The following is a 15,191-nucleotide window of genomic DNA, read 5'->3' on the forward strand; positions in this document are numbered from 1 at the left end:
GTTCTTAGGCGGATTAGATTCAACCTTTAGCCTAACTTCTCTTTTCTGTCGCTGCCTAAATTGGTCCATTCTTTTTCCACAGTCCTACCATGGTTTTTGCCTGTAACCTGTTTCCTATTTGTGTACGAAGCTGCTAAATCAGTTTTTTATTTTCTGTCTCTTAGCCCTGCAAAGCTATACATTCTAAGGACGTTGATGAGATGTATGTTGAGCTCCTTCAGCGCTGTAAACAAATGTACCTCACGGAGGCAGAGACAATAGATGACAATCTGTATCAGCTACCAAGTTTCCTCCAGTCTATTGCAAGTGTGATATTCCATTTAGATACAGTAAGTGGAGTATTTTAAAGTACCAGTCAATTTTTTTTATGCAGCTTGTGATGTGTAAGAAGGTGGTAGCTGTGAACTTGATACCTGTGATAAAAGGCATTTTTTAAACTGAATGTGATGACTTCTTTTAGCTCATTAGACAATGTCACAAGAATACTCTACTAGATTTTATTTGAATGAAGAAAATGTGTGGAATATACCAAAAAAAGTTTTTAGAAAATACTAAAATGTTGATACTGATACTTAGCATGTTCCATGAGGCTGATAATTTGATAATTTTTCCATTGATGCTGTGTTGTCTGTATTGTAATGAGGGTTTCCTGTATCCTAGCTGAAGCTGTGAAGTAAGGCTAAGGTAGAGAAGAGACTTTTCTTAATTCTGTTTTCAGATTACAGATGAACAGATTATACTGCTGTGTTTTTCTTATTGAATTAAATTGGCGCTTTTCTGATAAGTTTAGGACTGATTCCAGCAGAGCTCTTATCTGTTCAGGAACCACTTTTCATCGTGTATTCCAGTAAACTTTCTTACTCTGTTTTTCTTGATGTCTAAGATGAATTTGCTTGCTAAGTCTTCTGCTATTTCTTAGAGTAGGTAGTCATGTAAATTCTCCTAATGAAGTTTCTTCCTGAAATACTTTAACATAATTCTGCATACTAATATTGAACTAGAATAATTGTATCCACATGTTTTTTTCATTTTTTTTCTAGATTCCAGAAGTATATACTCCAGTTCTTGAGCATCTAGTTGTGCTACAAATTAATAACTTTCCACAATACAGTGAAAAAATGCAGTTAATCTGTTGCAGATCTATAATAAAGGTATTTCTAGCCCTCTCAGGAAAAGGTCCTGTTCTCTGGAGTTTCATTGGCACCGTGGGTGAGTCTGTGATATTAACTCTGTTTGTTTGTTTTTCCCTAAATTGATTAACTAGTTCTAAGAAAGGTTAATGGAATAGACATTTGGTGTCAGAAAGGAAGCTTTTTCCACTTTTTAATAGTGAAGAGTCAGGGTTCTCATTGTGTTATTCTTTTTCCAAAATCCATTGCTAAATCACTTAGGAATTGTATTTAACAGTTGCTTTGGATGACAGCATGTGTTATGATCAAGGGCAGGAGAATGTATTTTTGTGATAATCTGTTTAAATGTAACACTTAGATTCCTGCTCTGGAGGACTGTGGTAAGAAAGAGCTTTTACAAAAAACGTGCAAAAATCTGTTCAATATTCTTTCAGTTACCCTTGTGAAGTATCACAGGGAGTAGAGTTAGTGTCATCTATTAGAAACAGTCTTTTCTGTGCTCTTGAACTTGTACATAGTAAAAAAAAAAAAAAAAAAAAAAAAAAAAAAGGTTCCAAATATGCAGTTAGTAAGATACAGTCTTGCAAACATAATAAACGTGGTAGTATTGGTAGCTGACAATTCTAGTAGTTCCCAGCATGCTGAAGTTTCATTACAAGGATTTTTAAAAATGATTTTTGATTTTTCAGTTATTTACAGTGGCTTTTCTCTATGGTGGTATCTTCATTGTTTCCCTGTTCTTTATTGTTCCCTTGTTCTTCAAAGCACTGTGCCAGAATGGATATCCCAAATGCATGTCTGTGAGAATCGTTGGGAGTTATTGTCTTTTATCATATGGGCATTATGGAGAATGCCTTAGTAGTCATCACTGCATTCAGAATGCCAAAAAAAAAAAAAAAGAGCCAAAGTGGTTTTGAGAAAAAATAATAAGATGCATGTTCAAGATTGTTCTTAAATGACAAGTACAACCAAAACCAGACCAATAAATCTAGAGTATTTGCCAGGGAAACAATCTTTTTTTGCTTCTGCCTTATCCTGACAAAATATAGAAAAAAGGGAACTGATTTAATTCATGGCTGACATGAGGAGTTATATGAATGCTATGCCTTTTGAAGTCTGAGGCAATTTTATTTTGTTTCAGTGCATCAAGGATTAATCAGAGTCTTCTCCAAGCCGATGACGTTTTCAAAGGTAAAATAATTGTTTAAAAATCTAGATGAAAAATATATTTAAAGTATACAATCCAGTTCTTGAAAATCTAGCCCAATAAACAGGTAAAAGCCTAAAGATAAAAACAATAACACTGTCTGTTTTGAATTGTGGCCCTGTTGTTACCAGTCTCTCGTCCCTACGTTTGCTCAGAATAGTAAGGATGTCCCTCTTGTACTGAATGAAATAGAAGGAAGCATACACTTGTTTTCTGCAGTTCTTCTTTGCCTAGGTCATCTAATGGGGTTGTAGTTAAGATCATTCATCTTTCTTCCAGGTTAACAAATTTTGGAATTTTTAAAAAATTTTACTCAATGTATGTGTTAAGAGAGAATCCTGTGCAGAAGGATTGTTTCATATAACTGAGGAAGAGATTTAGAGATTTTTTGAAAGGATATGGTGTTCTTTTTGCCCTTTTCAGATTGGTTAAATAAGAAAGCCAAATGTTTTGGGTTTCTACCTCCAGAAGTAATTTTATATTGTGCATTGGTTTGAGTCAGATAGTTACATGTGTAGTGTTTGTGAAAAAAATACTGTGTCCTTTCAGGAATTTTTTGGAAAAGAAGCTTTCGAATCAGAAGATTCCCCTGAACCCGGAGAGACTGGGACAGGGAAATGGAAAGTACCAACATATAAGGACTATCTGTATCTTTTCAGAAGTTTACTGAACTGTGACACAATTAAGGTAAAAGCATAGTTAACGCTGAGTCTTATCGTGGCTTTTTTTTCCTACACTGCTGTAGGAGAACTATTTAAAGGATTTGGTTGGATTTTGTGGCTGGTAAATTAATTGAACAGGGAGGAATTCCAGCTTCCATAGCTGAGAAACCTCTAAAGCATGATTCTCCAAGTCTTTCAAACCTTGGTTTGTAAATTCAGGAACTAATTCTCATCGGTATTTTAAAACGTGAACCTTCTTCCTTCCACGAAGGAATCTGTTTTTGAAGATGAAAACTTTCTTACTGGAAATTCACCACTGCAATCCCTGAGTCGTTTGCTATATGATGAATTTATAAAATCTATTTTGAAGATTATCGAGAAATTGGACCTGACTGTTCAGAAATTGAATGTTCATGAACAGGTGAGATCTGATGACTTGTCCATTAATTGTTGCTATTATTGGGAAACCAAAATCCCATTCCTCATTTTGTCTTCTTCGCAATTATATAAGCTTCTTATAGAGTCCTTGAAGTAATATTCATAGTAGTCAAAACAGTTTCTTCATATTTTTTGATATTGCACTGTAGCATTAAGAGATGAAAATGCCAGATTCAGAAGTAGTTCACAGAATCTGTTGTTATAGGCTCCATACTCTGGCATCTAGTGGGTTTTGTTTTGTGTTCACTTCTTCCTTATGAGCAAGCATTGTTTATTTTTTCTTTTTGTATTGATGTGTCAATCATGAGTCATTTGTCTGTTTCAGACTGTTTCTAGCAAGTAGAAAAAGAGGAAGAGACAGACTATTTATCTGGGAAAAAAAAAGTTGTAAATGATTTCTGTGTTGCTAGAGATTCAGTGGTTGGTTTTTTTTTGTTTTGTTTTGTTTTTCAAAATTTATTTTCAGGATGAAAATGAAATTAACAGTGCTTTGATTGGGCCTACTTCTGACCCAGTTTCAAATCTTCAACCAACAAAGCCTACAGACTTTATTGCCTTTATAAATCTAGTGGAATTCTGCAGGTACTAATGCATTTTTATATAGCTTAAAAGTTACAAATGGTTGGAAGAAATTTGGAGAGAGCTTTATTTAAGATGCATGTTTCTGACCTATGACCACTATTGATATTTCAGAATGCACGTGATTAGAGGGGGAACTGTGTTTTAGTCATCTGGGTCATGGGTGAAAACATGCTAGCTCATCAGCTTTTTTTCTTTTTTTCTTAAGAGTAGAGGAGACATTGTTTTTGTTATTTGGCTGCAATTGTCTTCTAGTGCATGTCGTAACTTTCTATTATACTGGCTCTATATACACTAAATACTTCAGAGATCAGAAGTAGTCTTTCTGAAATTGTATTGGACATTAAGTGAGAGGTATAGCGTTGCTTGCCTGTGGAGGTCCAGCTGATTTCCTATAGCCATACTGTAATATGTCTTAGCGGAATATGATATGTTTTTATATTTAGATAAATCTACTAATGAGCTGTAATGAGGAAAAAAAAGTGTATTAGCACTTAAAAAGCAATGCAAGAAGCAAAATAAAAATCTTTCTATGCTTACCTCAAAAGGTGGCACATAATTGGTGCCTTGGTGCCTTTGGAGATGCCCTTTTGCAGAAGTGCTAGTCTTTACTGACATGAAAGTTTGAGGCCGGGAGGGGGCAGGAAACTAATGTTTTTATCCAGATGTTTGTTTTTCTTCTGTATAATTTCCGTGCATCTGTTTTAGAGAGATACTTCCAGATAAGCATGTTGAATACTTTAGCCCTTGGGTATATTCCTTTGGTTATGAGCTTATTATACATTCAACAAGACTACCTCTTATTAGTGGATTCTACAAGCTGCTTTCTGTTACAATGAAAATTGCCAAGAGGATAAAATACTTTGAGGTGAGATCTTTTCCCGTTGGAGGGGTAAGATATTTCATTAATGATGGTGTAGTTCTTTTATATAAGCCTTTTATACATCTATGTGCAATACTGAAAATTCATTGTAACTGTTAACTGTTTGTTTGTAATGTTTATGGCATCCTATGTCATATTTAAAAGCATTTAAATATGACCTGTATTTAAAAGCATGTAGAAAGTCAACGTGTAGACTAGAAGCTCAGTTTCTGAAGAAACTCCATCCATGGGTAGTGCTCGTTTCAGAATCCTGAGTGGAGCAAACAGAGTGATGGGAAGCATGCTTGCAGTGCAGACAAAGTAGTTTGATTATCAGAAACAGTCTAGCCAGAACAGAAGAAACATGCCTGGGTTAATTATTCAACTTCTGGGGTGTACTTGTATATCCTTTTTATTGATTTCCACAAGAAATATGATGCACTGTTTCTGGTATGAAAGCTATTGCAAAGTGATGGTGTTTCATCCCATTAAGTGTGCAGACCATCACACAGCCCAGTTGCTGCTGCTGGTGATGGCACCAAGTAAAGCAAAACTGTTTCCCAGTCTATATTCTTATACTGTAGGTGCTGCTGTGGACTACTGTTTTCTTAGTCCACCTGCTTTCTTGCCACCTGTGCATCCACTATTAGGGGTTTTATTTTCTTTTATGATTTACTGAATGGGAAGGCAAGGACAAAATTAAGTGTGCATGGTAACGGTGTTATGTTTATTCTCTCAAAGCTTAAACAGCCTTTGTAAGTTTTCAGTGATGCAGATTTCTTCAGTAACGTTTGTTCTGAGTTAAGCTTGTTACATATTTGTACTGTGTGCTATGCTTTTTAATACTGTTGATGTACATTTTCTGTTTGGTAGGGTGTTAGTCCAAAGAGTCTCAGAAAATCTACTGAAGACCCAGAAAAGAGTTCTTGCTTTGCACTGTTTGTGAAGTTCGGAAAAGAGGTATGTCATTTTGCTGACTAGCTTTTTTAGTCTGAATTTAAGCATAAATGTCTCAATCAAAATTGCATCCTCTCTGAAATCTTGTGTACATGACAGCAGTATTCCGGCTGTTTGAATTACACAGTATAATAGGGTTTTATAGTAGGCTTCTCTGTGTTTTTATTTAATGTCAGTAGCATTGTATCGACCATTTTACAGTTATTTCTCATTTGAATGTCAGTATAATTGTTCATTAAGTGCTACATGATAACCGTTTGCAGGTGAATTGGATTCTGGTATTGTTTTTGAGTTGTATGTTTTACGTAGATAATTATATAGGTAATATTAAGATCTTACAAGGTTTGTGTTTGTTCTTAACGTATTTATCTGAATTTTAGGTTACAGCAAAAATGAAACAGTATAAAGATGAGTTGTTGGCATCCTGTCTGAATTTTTTACTTTGTTTACCACATGACATCATCATGCTTGATATCAAAGCATATATTCCTGCACTGCAGGTGAGTCAAAATGATGTATAGTTGTTTGTTTTTTTTCCCTAAAACATACTACAAAAAAAACATGCTCCAAAGTATTGGAGCAAATTTAGTATCCTGTTAAGCAAGTAAGATAACATCCCTCAAGCTTTGCATTGTCTCCAGTAAGAAAAAGTACCAATGAGTTGCTTTTTTGAATAAACAAGTAAATTGTCAGTATTTACCTAACTGTCTCAATTAGTGCTTATGTTGCAATAAAATAGATGTTTCCTCTGCTGATGCTGAAAGAGATGTTAAGCATGAAAGTTACTAAGAAGGAAGATACATTGCATGCTGAATGCTCACAAATATGATATCTCCCTTTAAACCTTAGTAGTTATTAGAAATGAAAAACTGATAGTTTTACATTTGACACACAGAATGCATTCAAACTGGGCCTTAGCTGCATACCACTGGCTGACCTGGGACTGGATGCTTTGGAAGACTGGTCCACTCACATCCCCAAACACATAATGCAACCTTACTACAAGGATGTTTTACCTCTTCTTGACGGCTATTTGAAAAACTCTACTCCTACAGGTACATAAGCACAATGAATTTTTAGTCTTGAGGGAGGAAAAAAAAAAAATCATAATTATGCCTAGAGACATGGAAGTTATATACTTTTTGTCTACTTTGTGTTCCTGGTAGCTGTAACAGTATTATTTCTCTTAAACCCAAATGTTTATTTTTTATTCTTGAAGTAGAATAGGTGATGTTGTTCTGTTGGTTGGTTTTTAAAGAAACCATAACCAAGTACACATGGTACAGGTATACTAAGCTAATATTTATATGCTGGTTTTCGTTCATCAGCTGAACCCCAGGATAACTGGGAAGTAAAGAAGCTTTCTCGAGCAGCCCAGAAAGGACTTAACAAAGTTGTGATACAGCGTTTAAGAAAAGCAAAAACTTCTTCATTGGTAAGAACACTGATGCTTTTTAGAGTTAAACATGAATTAATCACCTCCCACTGCTTCTCTTCCTATCATGCATACTTATTTTTTTCTTAAGATTGTTTTTAACTTAGATCAGTTCAGTGAGACTCACTCTACAGTGTGGCTCAGAAAGCCAGTACATCAGCACAATTGGAAAGACGTCATTCTAGGGTGGGAATGACAGTGAAGCAGGAAAGGGAACTGAAGAAATATTAAGTCAGAATCATTGCCAGACTGATGTATAGTGGAATGGATAATTTAACTCCCTATACCTAAAATCAGATAGCATTGTGTAAGTGTGCAAGATGGTATTTGCACAGTGTTGGATGTGTAACTTTCTTTCTTACTATGTTAGGTTCAGTCTTAAAAGTCAAACATACTGATCATTTTGACCAGTTGTTTCTCAAATAGTTTCAGATAAGTGTAGTTTTGTTTGTATATTTCAGTGTTCAAACTGATTTGGAATAAATGTAGGCATCTAACTAATGATTACTCCTATATGGATTATATAGCTCCTTCCAACCTAGCGGTCTTTAAACAAACTGAGTGAATTTTACATCCCACACAGGCTGCTAGAACCTAAATTATATGTTCTTGGTTTAAAGTAAATGAAAGAAAAACTTTTACTTCAGATTTCTTTCCACTTTTTAGATTATTACTTCATTCTGTAGGTGTGTGTTATCTGTGCTGATAAAAATTTAGCCTTTACTTGAGAAGTGGTAACTGAAAGACCACAGAATGTGATGAAAGTGCTTTCCAGTGTTCATTCTGCTTACTGAAGCAAAATTGTTTTATTGTTTGATGCTGTTCCCCTCTCTGGGGAAACGGTGTCATGGGTTCTTCACTGTTCCTTCTTCATCAGTATGCTAATAAATTCCATAAATCCTCCATTCATTATATCAACCATGTTACCTATATTTAGAAGTAACTCTTCCTTCACTAATATTAATCTGCGGAATTTTTCAGGATGACAGTCCTTCCTTGGAAGCAGTAAGGACTAGAGTGGTACGCCTTCTTGGATCTTTGGGAGGACAGATCAACCACAATTTAATTACAGGTGTGTGACCTAAAAATATGTATGTGTCTCTGCTATCTCAACACCGCTTCATGAGAATGCTCAAGCCTTTCAAGGAAAGCTAGTTTTTACTCTTTTTAAACAGAGCTGCTTTTATTCAGAGTTCAGGAGAACAGTGTTAATCTAGTTGTATTAAAGTTTTTCTCCTTTTTTTTTTAATGCTTATGTTTGTGGCTTTTTCTGCTTTTATAAACAATTTTCTTTTTGCCAAGTCTTTCTTTTGCTAATTTGGAAATATGGTGAGAGAGTAACATTATTACCTGGAGTTAAAAACAAAATATAATCAGACTTTGACCAAATTAACAAGTGTGGAAATAGAGGGAGAGAAGGAGGTATAGCAGTTTTCTCTAAAGGTATAGACTTTGGAGAATGTAGCCATACATGTAGTCATTCCTTGTGCAACTGTAGGAATCTATATCTTGGATCTGATTTTCAAGAATTGTTAGTTACAGTAGACAAGTAATGTATTGGATATTTTAAAGAAGTTTAATCAAGTGTGGTTCCGTGTCTTACAAGTTTATAATTGTCTCCAAACTTAACTGTATTGAAACTGAAGGCTGCTGCAGCTATCTGCTGAAATGTTGGTTGCAATTATTTTTTTCATATGGTGGCTAAAATCTGTTTGGATGTGCAAGTAAAACTGGCCTTCTAACATACTTCTGGTAGTTGCAGCATCCAGTACTTTATAAAGCCTTAATGTTCAGTGGAAGGCTATGGATTTTTTTTGACTGAGCTACAGAAGTACTTGTTCTGTGTATATTACAAAAAGCTTTTTTGTTGTTGTTTTAATTTATTTTTTCAAATGCATTAGCTACTTCAGCAGAAGAGATGATGAAGAAATGTGTATCCTGGGACACCGAGAGACACCTGAGCTTTGCTGTACCGTTTGCAGATATGAAGCCTGTCATCTACTTGGATTTATTCCTGCCTCGTGTGACTGACCTGGCTCTTTCTGCAAGTGACAGACAAACAAAAGTATTGATGAGTTTTTTGCATTTTTGTTTATGCTAGCTAATAGATACTGTGTATAATAATGTCGTCTTTATTCAAAAAGGCCTGTTTTAATTAATTCAGAGGTATAAGCGTACTTCTTCCATGTTATTTCATTGTGGTGTTACTGAGAGTTTAAAAACTAAAGAGCAAATGTTGCTATTAGCTCTGTCAGACAGCAATGTGCCTTTTTGAGTTAGACTTATGATAAAAATTTAAATTTTAAGCTAGTTGATCTTCAGTGTTGTTTGATGTCCTCCTCATGCCTAGCCTGTGAGCTTGCGGGCTCAGTCCAGCAGAGCACTTAAGCAAATATTTTGATTCTCTGTAATGTATATTCCAGCAAATGTTTGCTTTGCTCAGTTGGGCTATTGATATCCAAACATTCTGGGATGGAGGTATCCATGAACACACAGTGATGGTGATTTATCCAGCAATGCGTTTTCTTCTGTTGAAAAGTGACTGCATTTGATAGACACTAAAACATAAGGAGAAAGGCCAGGTAGAAAGTATGTAGATTATTTACTTGGATACAATCTCTTCCTGAAATGGTGATTTTGCATAGATTGAATTGATTTCTCAAATACACCCTTTTTTGTTCTCTCTTGCCCACAACTTTGTCTTCACCATGGTAGTAATGAATGCATAACTAACGGGGTTTTTGAATTTCAGGTTGCAGCATGTGAACTGCTACATAGCATAGTTGCATATATGCTGGGAAAATCATCTCAGATGCCAGAAAGACGTGAGGGTCCCCCACCCATGTATCTGTTATATAAACGATTATTTCCGGTACTGCTTCGTCTTGCTTGTGATGTAGACCAGGTAAACAGAATCGCTTATAAGTATTTTGGCTTGTTTAGAATACCTCTACGCATTGAAATAAACTTACAATTTTATTTTGAAGTTATTCTGCCAGCAGTTATCTTGATATGTTGCCTTTATTTCAATTGTAATACATTTTGGAAGCTGAAATTCTGTTTCAGGGATAGTTTTTCAGGCTTGGGGGGTGGGGGGGGATAGGGGAGTAGAAGCCTTTACAAAGACATCAGTAATGGAGTGCAGTCCAGAGTAACAAAAGTAACTCACAGGAGTGTACAAATATGGAAATATAGGAGTGTTTAAAGTTTCAATATTCATTTAAAGAGTTAGTAGTAATAATTGTTCTTTAGTTCTGTATTTTATTTTTTGTATTTTTCTTTTTTTTTCTGATAAGTTAATTTGAGCAGAAATTGATTCATTCAGTATGGAATGAGTGCAAAGCTTCAATCGATAAGAAGAGCATTTGGGAGAGAGATTGTAGCTTCCTCATTGATAGTTGAGGAGAATATATTTAATTCAAACATATGAACTTATTTCTCCTCCTTTACACAAAACAGGATAGAAATCTCAATGGCACATAGGTTCAGCTCCCCTGAAATTACGGATATCGTGCCTTTTCATATTGCTGTTTGGGACCCTGGCAACTAGATTTGATTTTTAGAAAAAAGTGTTCCTGTTAAAATACACAGGAAACGGTAATCAATTTAAGTGAAACCCTTTTTGCTGGCATATGGCTGAACATAAAGCATAAATAATAACCCTGAATAATGGCTGGATTGGTCCAAACCAATGCACACAGACATGCAATAGTGTATTACAAACATGCATGTATGCATATATATTTAATGATTCTTTCCTTTATGTTGTAGAATAACAGGATTTGATCAGGTTAACTTAGAAGTAAAAATGTTGAAATTGATCAAATTAGAATAATGCATAGGGTAAAGATCATTTTTAATCTGTATTTTGATTGAAAAATTGCTCAAACTTCCCTGTTTTCCTGGCTATATATTAGCATGTCAGTCAGTGGCATGCAGTGTTTTTTGTCAGCCTCAGAATACTTAGAATATCTTACTGAAAGTAAGCTTGTAGATCTTTTGAGACTAGTTGAAGACAAATTGTCCATGTATATATATATATAAATCCTTATGTGAGAATGTAATATGAAAGCAGTTGTTAATTTTACAGACCCTTTTTCAAAGAAGTATTGTCTCTTATTCTCGCATGTTTTAAATAGCATAGAAATATGTTTAAAGCCAACTACATTTCCAGGATTACTTTTTTCAGGTAACAAGACAGTTGTATGAGCCTTTAGTCATGCAACTTATTCACTGGTTCACCAACAACAAAAAATTTGAGAGTCAAGATACGGTGGCATTCCTGGAAGCTATCCTGGTAGGTCCTAAGTCGTCTTTTTCAGTTTTCTGTGCCATCTGACTTTGGTTTTAACTAGCATCATTCTACTACTGAAAGAAGCAGAAGCACATAAAAGGATAGAATAGCTCCTTATTTCTCTGAATAAAGGACACCAGTTTATCAATTTTATGACCAGTTAGTGTTCCTGTTTCTTTGACATCCCTGATATGCAGTTCGTGTCTTCATAGTCTTTGTAAGAATAATGAAACACTCTTTTATCATCAGTGCGTACAAGTAACTACTAAAAGACCTTTTTCCCCCAACTCTGAATGAAAGTCACTTTTGATGCATGTTTAATTTTCTTTTAAGTTTCCTTGTTTTCATGAGATACAAAAGCTTTCAACTTAACACTGTCTTAAAAGCTGAAGTCACGTCAGGAGATTTCACAGTACTTCTTGTAAAGAAAAGTCAGTGTTGTCACACCACTTGTAAAGCAGAAGAAACTGGTTTATCAGAAAATGAAATGACTTAGTCAAGGCTTCTAAACTGGTTACCAGCTCAGATGGAAATAGAAACCCAGGACTTTGAGGCTTAATCTAGTGCTGTGAAGGCTGGAAATACTGTCCTTCCCCTGGAGAGTATTAGTTCTGAAGCTTTAATATTTCTGGGAAGCTGGGGAAACTGAATATATTTTTTAATTTAGAGTTGCTACCAGTATTGTTTATAACACTGCACTGAGACAATGTTTTGTTTTGTTTTGTTTTTCATTCTTGTAATAAAATTATCTTGCATTATTTCAGGGTGGCATAGTGGATCCAGTTGACAGCACTTTGAGAGATTTCTGTGGTCAGTGTGTACGAGAGTTTTTGAAATGGTCTATTAAGCAGACAACACCGAGACAGCAGGAGAGAAGCCCAGCAAACACCAAGTCTCTTTTTAAACGATTATATAGTCTTGCTCTTCATCCCAGTGCTTTCAAGAGGCTAGGTGCAGCACTTGCTTTTAACAGCATTTACAGAGAATTTAGGTGAGCAAACAGAGCTTGGAACAGTAACCAACTCAGACTAAAAAGTTCAAGGAGATAAAAAGAATTGAGTGTAGGACTTGAACAGTCACCCATTGGCACTCGTTCTGTTATATGTAGTAGCTGTAAAATTGTGTTATTCGGATCATTCATTGATGTAATTTAATTATAATTGTGTGGTTGGGCTTTCTACAAGGGAGCAGCATGGAAGTTTAAATTGCTATCACAACTTTATGGGGAGTTATGTTTTTTAAAAGTACTCAACAAACTTTCATTGCTATTCTTTTTGGAGTCATTTAGGTGTATTTCTTTTGTACAAAAGTTCATTTCTGCAGTATTTTAATTTGTTTTTTAATTAGAATTTCACACTTTGTGCTTCTTCTACTCATGTTTCTCATCTCATTTATTTCTGATTTTAAAGGGAAGAAAACTCTCTGGTGGAGCAGTTTGTATTTGAAGCATTGGTTGTATTTCTGGAAAGTCTGGCCTTATCTCATACAGATGAGAAATCATTAGGTGAGCTATAACTAACCGCAGGATGAAAATGAAAGCCATCCAATTGAATTAATAGATAAACAAACCAAACCATTAGTCTGTAACTTTAGGAAAAGTAAATGGGCATAATTTTGCAACAATGGGAGTATTATTTTTTGTTTTTGTTGGTTTTAGGTTGTTTGTTTTTTGTTGTCTTGTTTTTTTATTCCTCATACACTCTGATTTTCATCAATTAATAATCAGAACAGAAAGCCAAAATCTGACGTTCTGAGGCTTTATTTCTTTCAGAGAGGCAATTTGGTATGTCATAGAGGTAGCTTCAAAAGAGATACTTGTATGGGAAAAGTTTACTGTTTCTCTAAGCATGAGCACAAAAAAAGCATATACATTTTTGTAGCAGAGGCCTTGCTATTGGGTCAGGCCTTGTTGACTTCTCTGCTGTTTGATGGTCTTGTTCTGCAACCTTGAAAAACATACCATAGAAGCACAGAATGGTGGAGGTGATGGCCATCATCCTGTGTGTCAGTCTTTTGCACCATTTCTGTAGCAACAATACCTCACCTTAACCAAGTAACTGGTATTTATTTATAGATGCCTGTTCTCTCTTTCTAACAGGTACTGCTCAACAATGTTGTGATACTATTCATCACCTGAAGCGCATCATTATGCATAAAGCACCTTCTCTGAACAAGGAAGGAAAGCGGCGAGTACCACGGTCAGCAACTTGCCATTCTTTTGTTTTTTAAATATTATGTTATATTTAACAATGTATGCAGTTCCATTAAACACTTTAGATTCTGAAAAGGAAATTCCTCCTGTGACTGTTGCTAGTGGATGCGTGTTCCCAAAGCATCAGGAAAAGTTCTTTCTTTCCCTAATAATGTCTGTTGAACCGTTCTTTGTTTCCCTGATAACACCTGTTGAACCACAGGTGGGAAATGCTGGATGTGGTAGTAGAGGTTCATAATGGTCATTCTTTATTCCTGTGTGGTGAGGTCAGAACAGAGCACTTGCTTTAATTGTGTGGGGTTGTGAGGAAAAGAAAAGTATGTTTCCCTCACAGCTGTGCTCATAATAATGTTAGTGCTGGTGTTAGAAAGCACTTGGAAGAAACTTCTCTCAAGTCTTTTATTATTGCTGTAAATATTAGCAGAAGTAGGACCAGCTGCAATAGGATGATCAGCAAATAAAGAGGCATAATGGTAAAAGCAAGAATAGATTCAGTATCAGGCTGGATGCTTCGAGCCACCTGTTCTGATCACAGAGCTCACCCTCCTTTGAGCAGGATGCTGGACTAGAAACATCCTTAGGTTCCTCTTGACCCAGACTATTCTGTGTGTTAAAGAAACTGGCAAGTGGAGTCTGAGAGTTAGCTCACTGCTTGGCATGTAGTAAGCTAGGAGACCAGATAATTAGGGAGAGGAAATACTGTGCAGGCTTATTTAAGGCTTGATCTGTCTCTGAGTGTTACAAAGAGAAGAAAAAAGACCTAAACTGAACTAAAAGATCTAAACAGCTTTCTAAACTGTTGCCACAAAGGCTATGCTCTGGGTTTCCAAAGCAGAGTGAGGAAAAGGGAAAGCAGTACAAGCCATGCTTGTGGAAGACCTCTTACTTGTAGTGCAAATGGATTTGGGTTAGATAGATAAAACAATGTTCATGATTTTCATGAAATGATGTTTTTTCAACCGGAAGACTTTGACTTCTTGCTAGATGCGACGAGGTTTGTTAATCCCTAATGTTTTTGTGCAGAGGATTTCCAGCCTCTAAGTCCGTGTGCCTTCAGGACATTGTCATGTGGCTCTTGGTGCAGTGTGGGCGACCTCAGACAGAGTGCAGACATAAAGCCATGGAGCTGTTCTATGAATTTGTTCCTTTGTTACCAGGTACAGTAAGTTACAATATATTATTCCTTGCGTTCTAAATTCCTTCCCTATACCTTTTATGTATGATGTGTTAATTATTAGAAAAAATAGTTTTGACGTAAGTGCCTCTTCAGTCACTGCTATTAAATAGGAACTGAGTAGTTGCTAATGTTGGAAATCAAATACTGTGAGAACTTCAGGGCTTGGGATGGGATTGTGGATATGGAAGAAGTTTTTACTGCAGACATCCTTCTGGTCAGGAAGGAGAACTTCTAGGCC

The 15,191-nt window shown here is 35.7% G+C and overlaps 1 protein-coding gene across 1 annotated transcript in view; it reads left to right on the plus strand.

Moving 5' to 3' along the window:
* The window catches only part of PRKDC (protein kinase, DNA-activated, catalytic subunit), a 77,572-nt gene that overhangs the window by 6,983 nt on the left and 55,398 nt on the right, over positions 1 to 15,191 (plus strand). The window contains exons 12-30 of the mRNA XM_068671716.1: positions 165 to 329; positions 1,041 to 1,209; positions 2,272 to 2,321; positions 2,887 to 3,024; positions 3,271 to 3,420; positions 3,904 to 4,019; positions 4,725 to 4,884; positions 5,752 to 5,838; positions 6,216 to 6,335; positions 6,731 to 6,890; positions 7,164 to 7,270; positions 8,252 to 8,342; positions 9,172 to 9,335; positions 10,023 to 10,175; positions 11,460 to 11,567; positions 12,329 to 12,555; positions 12,974 to 13,068; positions 13,663 to 13,762; positions 14,800 to 14,933. Of these exons, the coding sequence (XP_068527817.1) occupies positions 165 to 329; positions 1,041 to 1,209; positions 2,272 to 2,321; positions 2,887 to 3,024; positions 3,271 to 3,420; positions 3,904 to 4,019; positions 4,725 to 4,884; positions 5,752 to 5,838; positions 6,216 to 6,335; positions 6,731 to 6,890; positions 7,164 to 7,270; positions 8,252 to 8,342; positions 9,172 to 9,335; positions 10,023 to 10,175; positions 11,460 to 11,567; positions 12,329 to 12,555; positions 12,974 to 13,068; positions 13,663 to 13,762; positions 14,800 to 14,933 (2,494 nt within the window). The remainder of the gene's footprint in view (positions 1 to 164; positions 330 to 1,040; positions 1,210 to 2,271; positions 2,322 to 2,886; positions 3,025 to 3,270; positions 3,421 to 3,903; positions 4,020 to 4,724; positions 4,885 to 5,751; positions 5,839 to 6,215; positions 6,336 to 6,730; positions 6,891 to 7,163; positions 7,271 to 8,251; positions 8,343 to 9,171; positions 9,336 to 10,022; positions 10,176 to 11,459; positions 11,568 to 12,328; positions 12,556 to 12,973; positions 13,069 to 13,662; positions 13,763 to 14,799; positions 14,934 to 15,191) is intronic.

The sequence above is a fragment of the Anas acuta genome, chromosome 2 (assembly GCF_963932015.1).
Source record: "Anas acuta chromosome 2, bAnaAcu1.1, whole genome shotgun sequence".
NCBI lineage: Eukaryota > Metazoa > Chordata > Aves > Anseriformes > Anatidae > Anas > Anas acuta.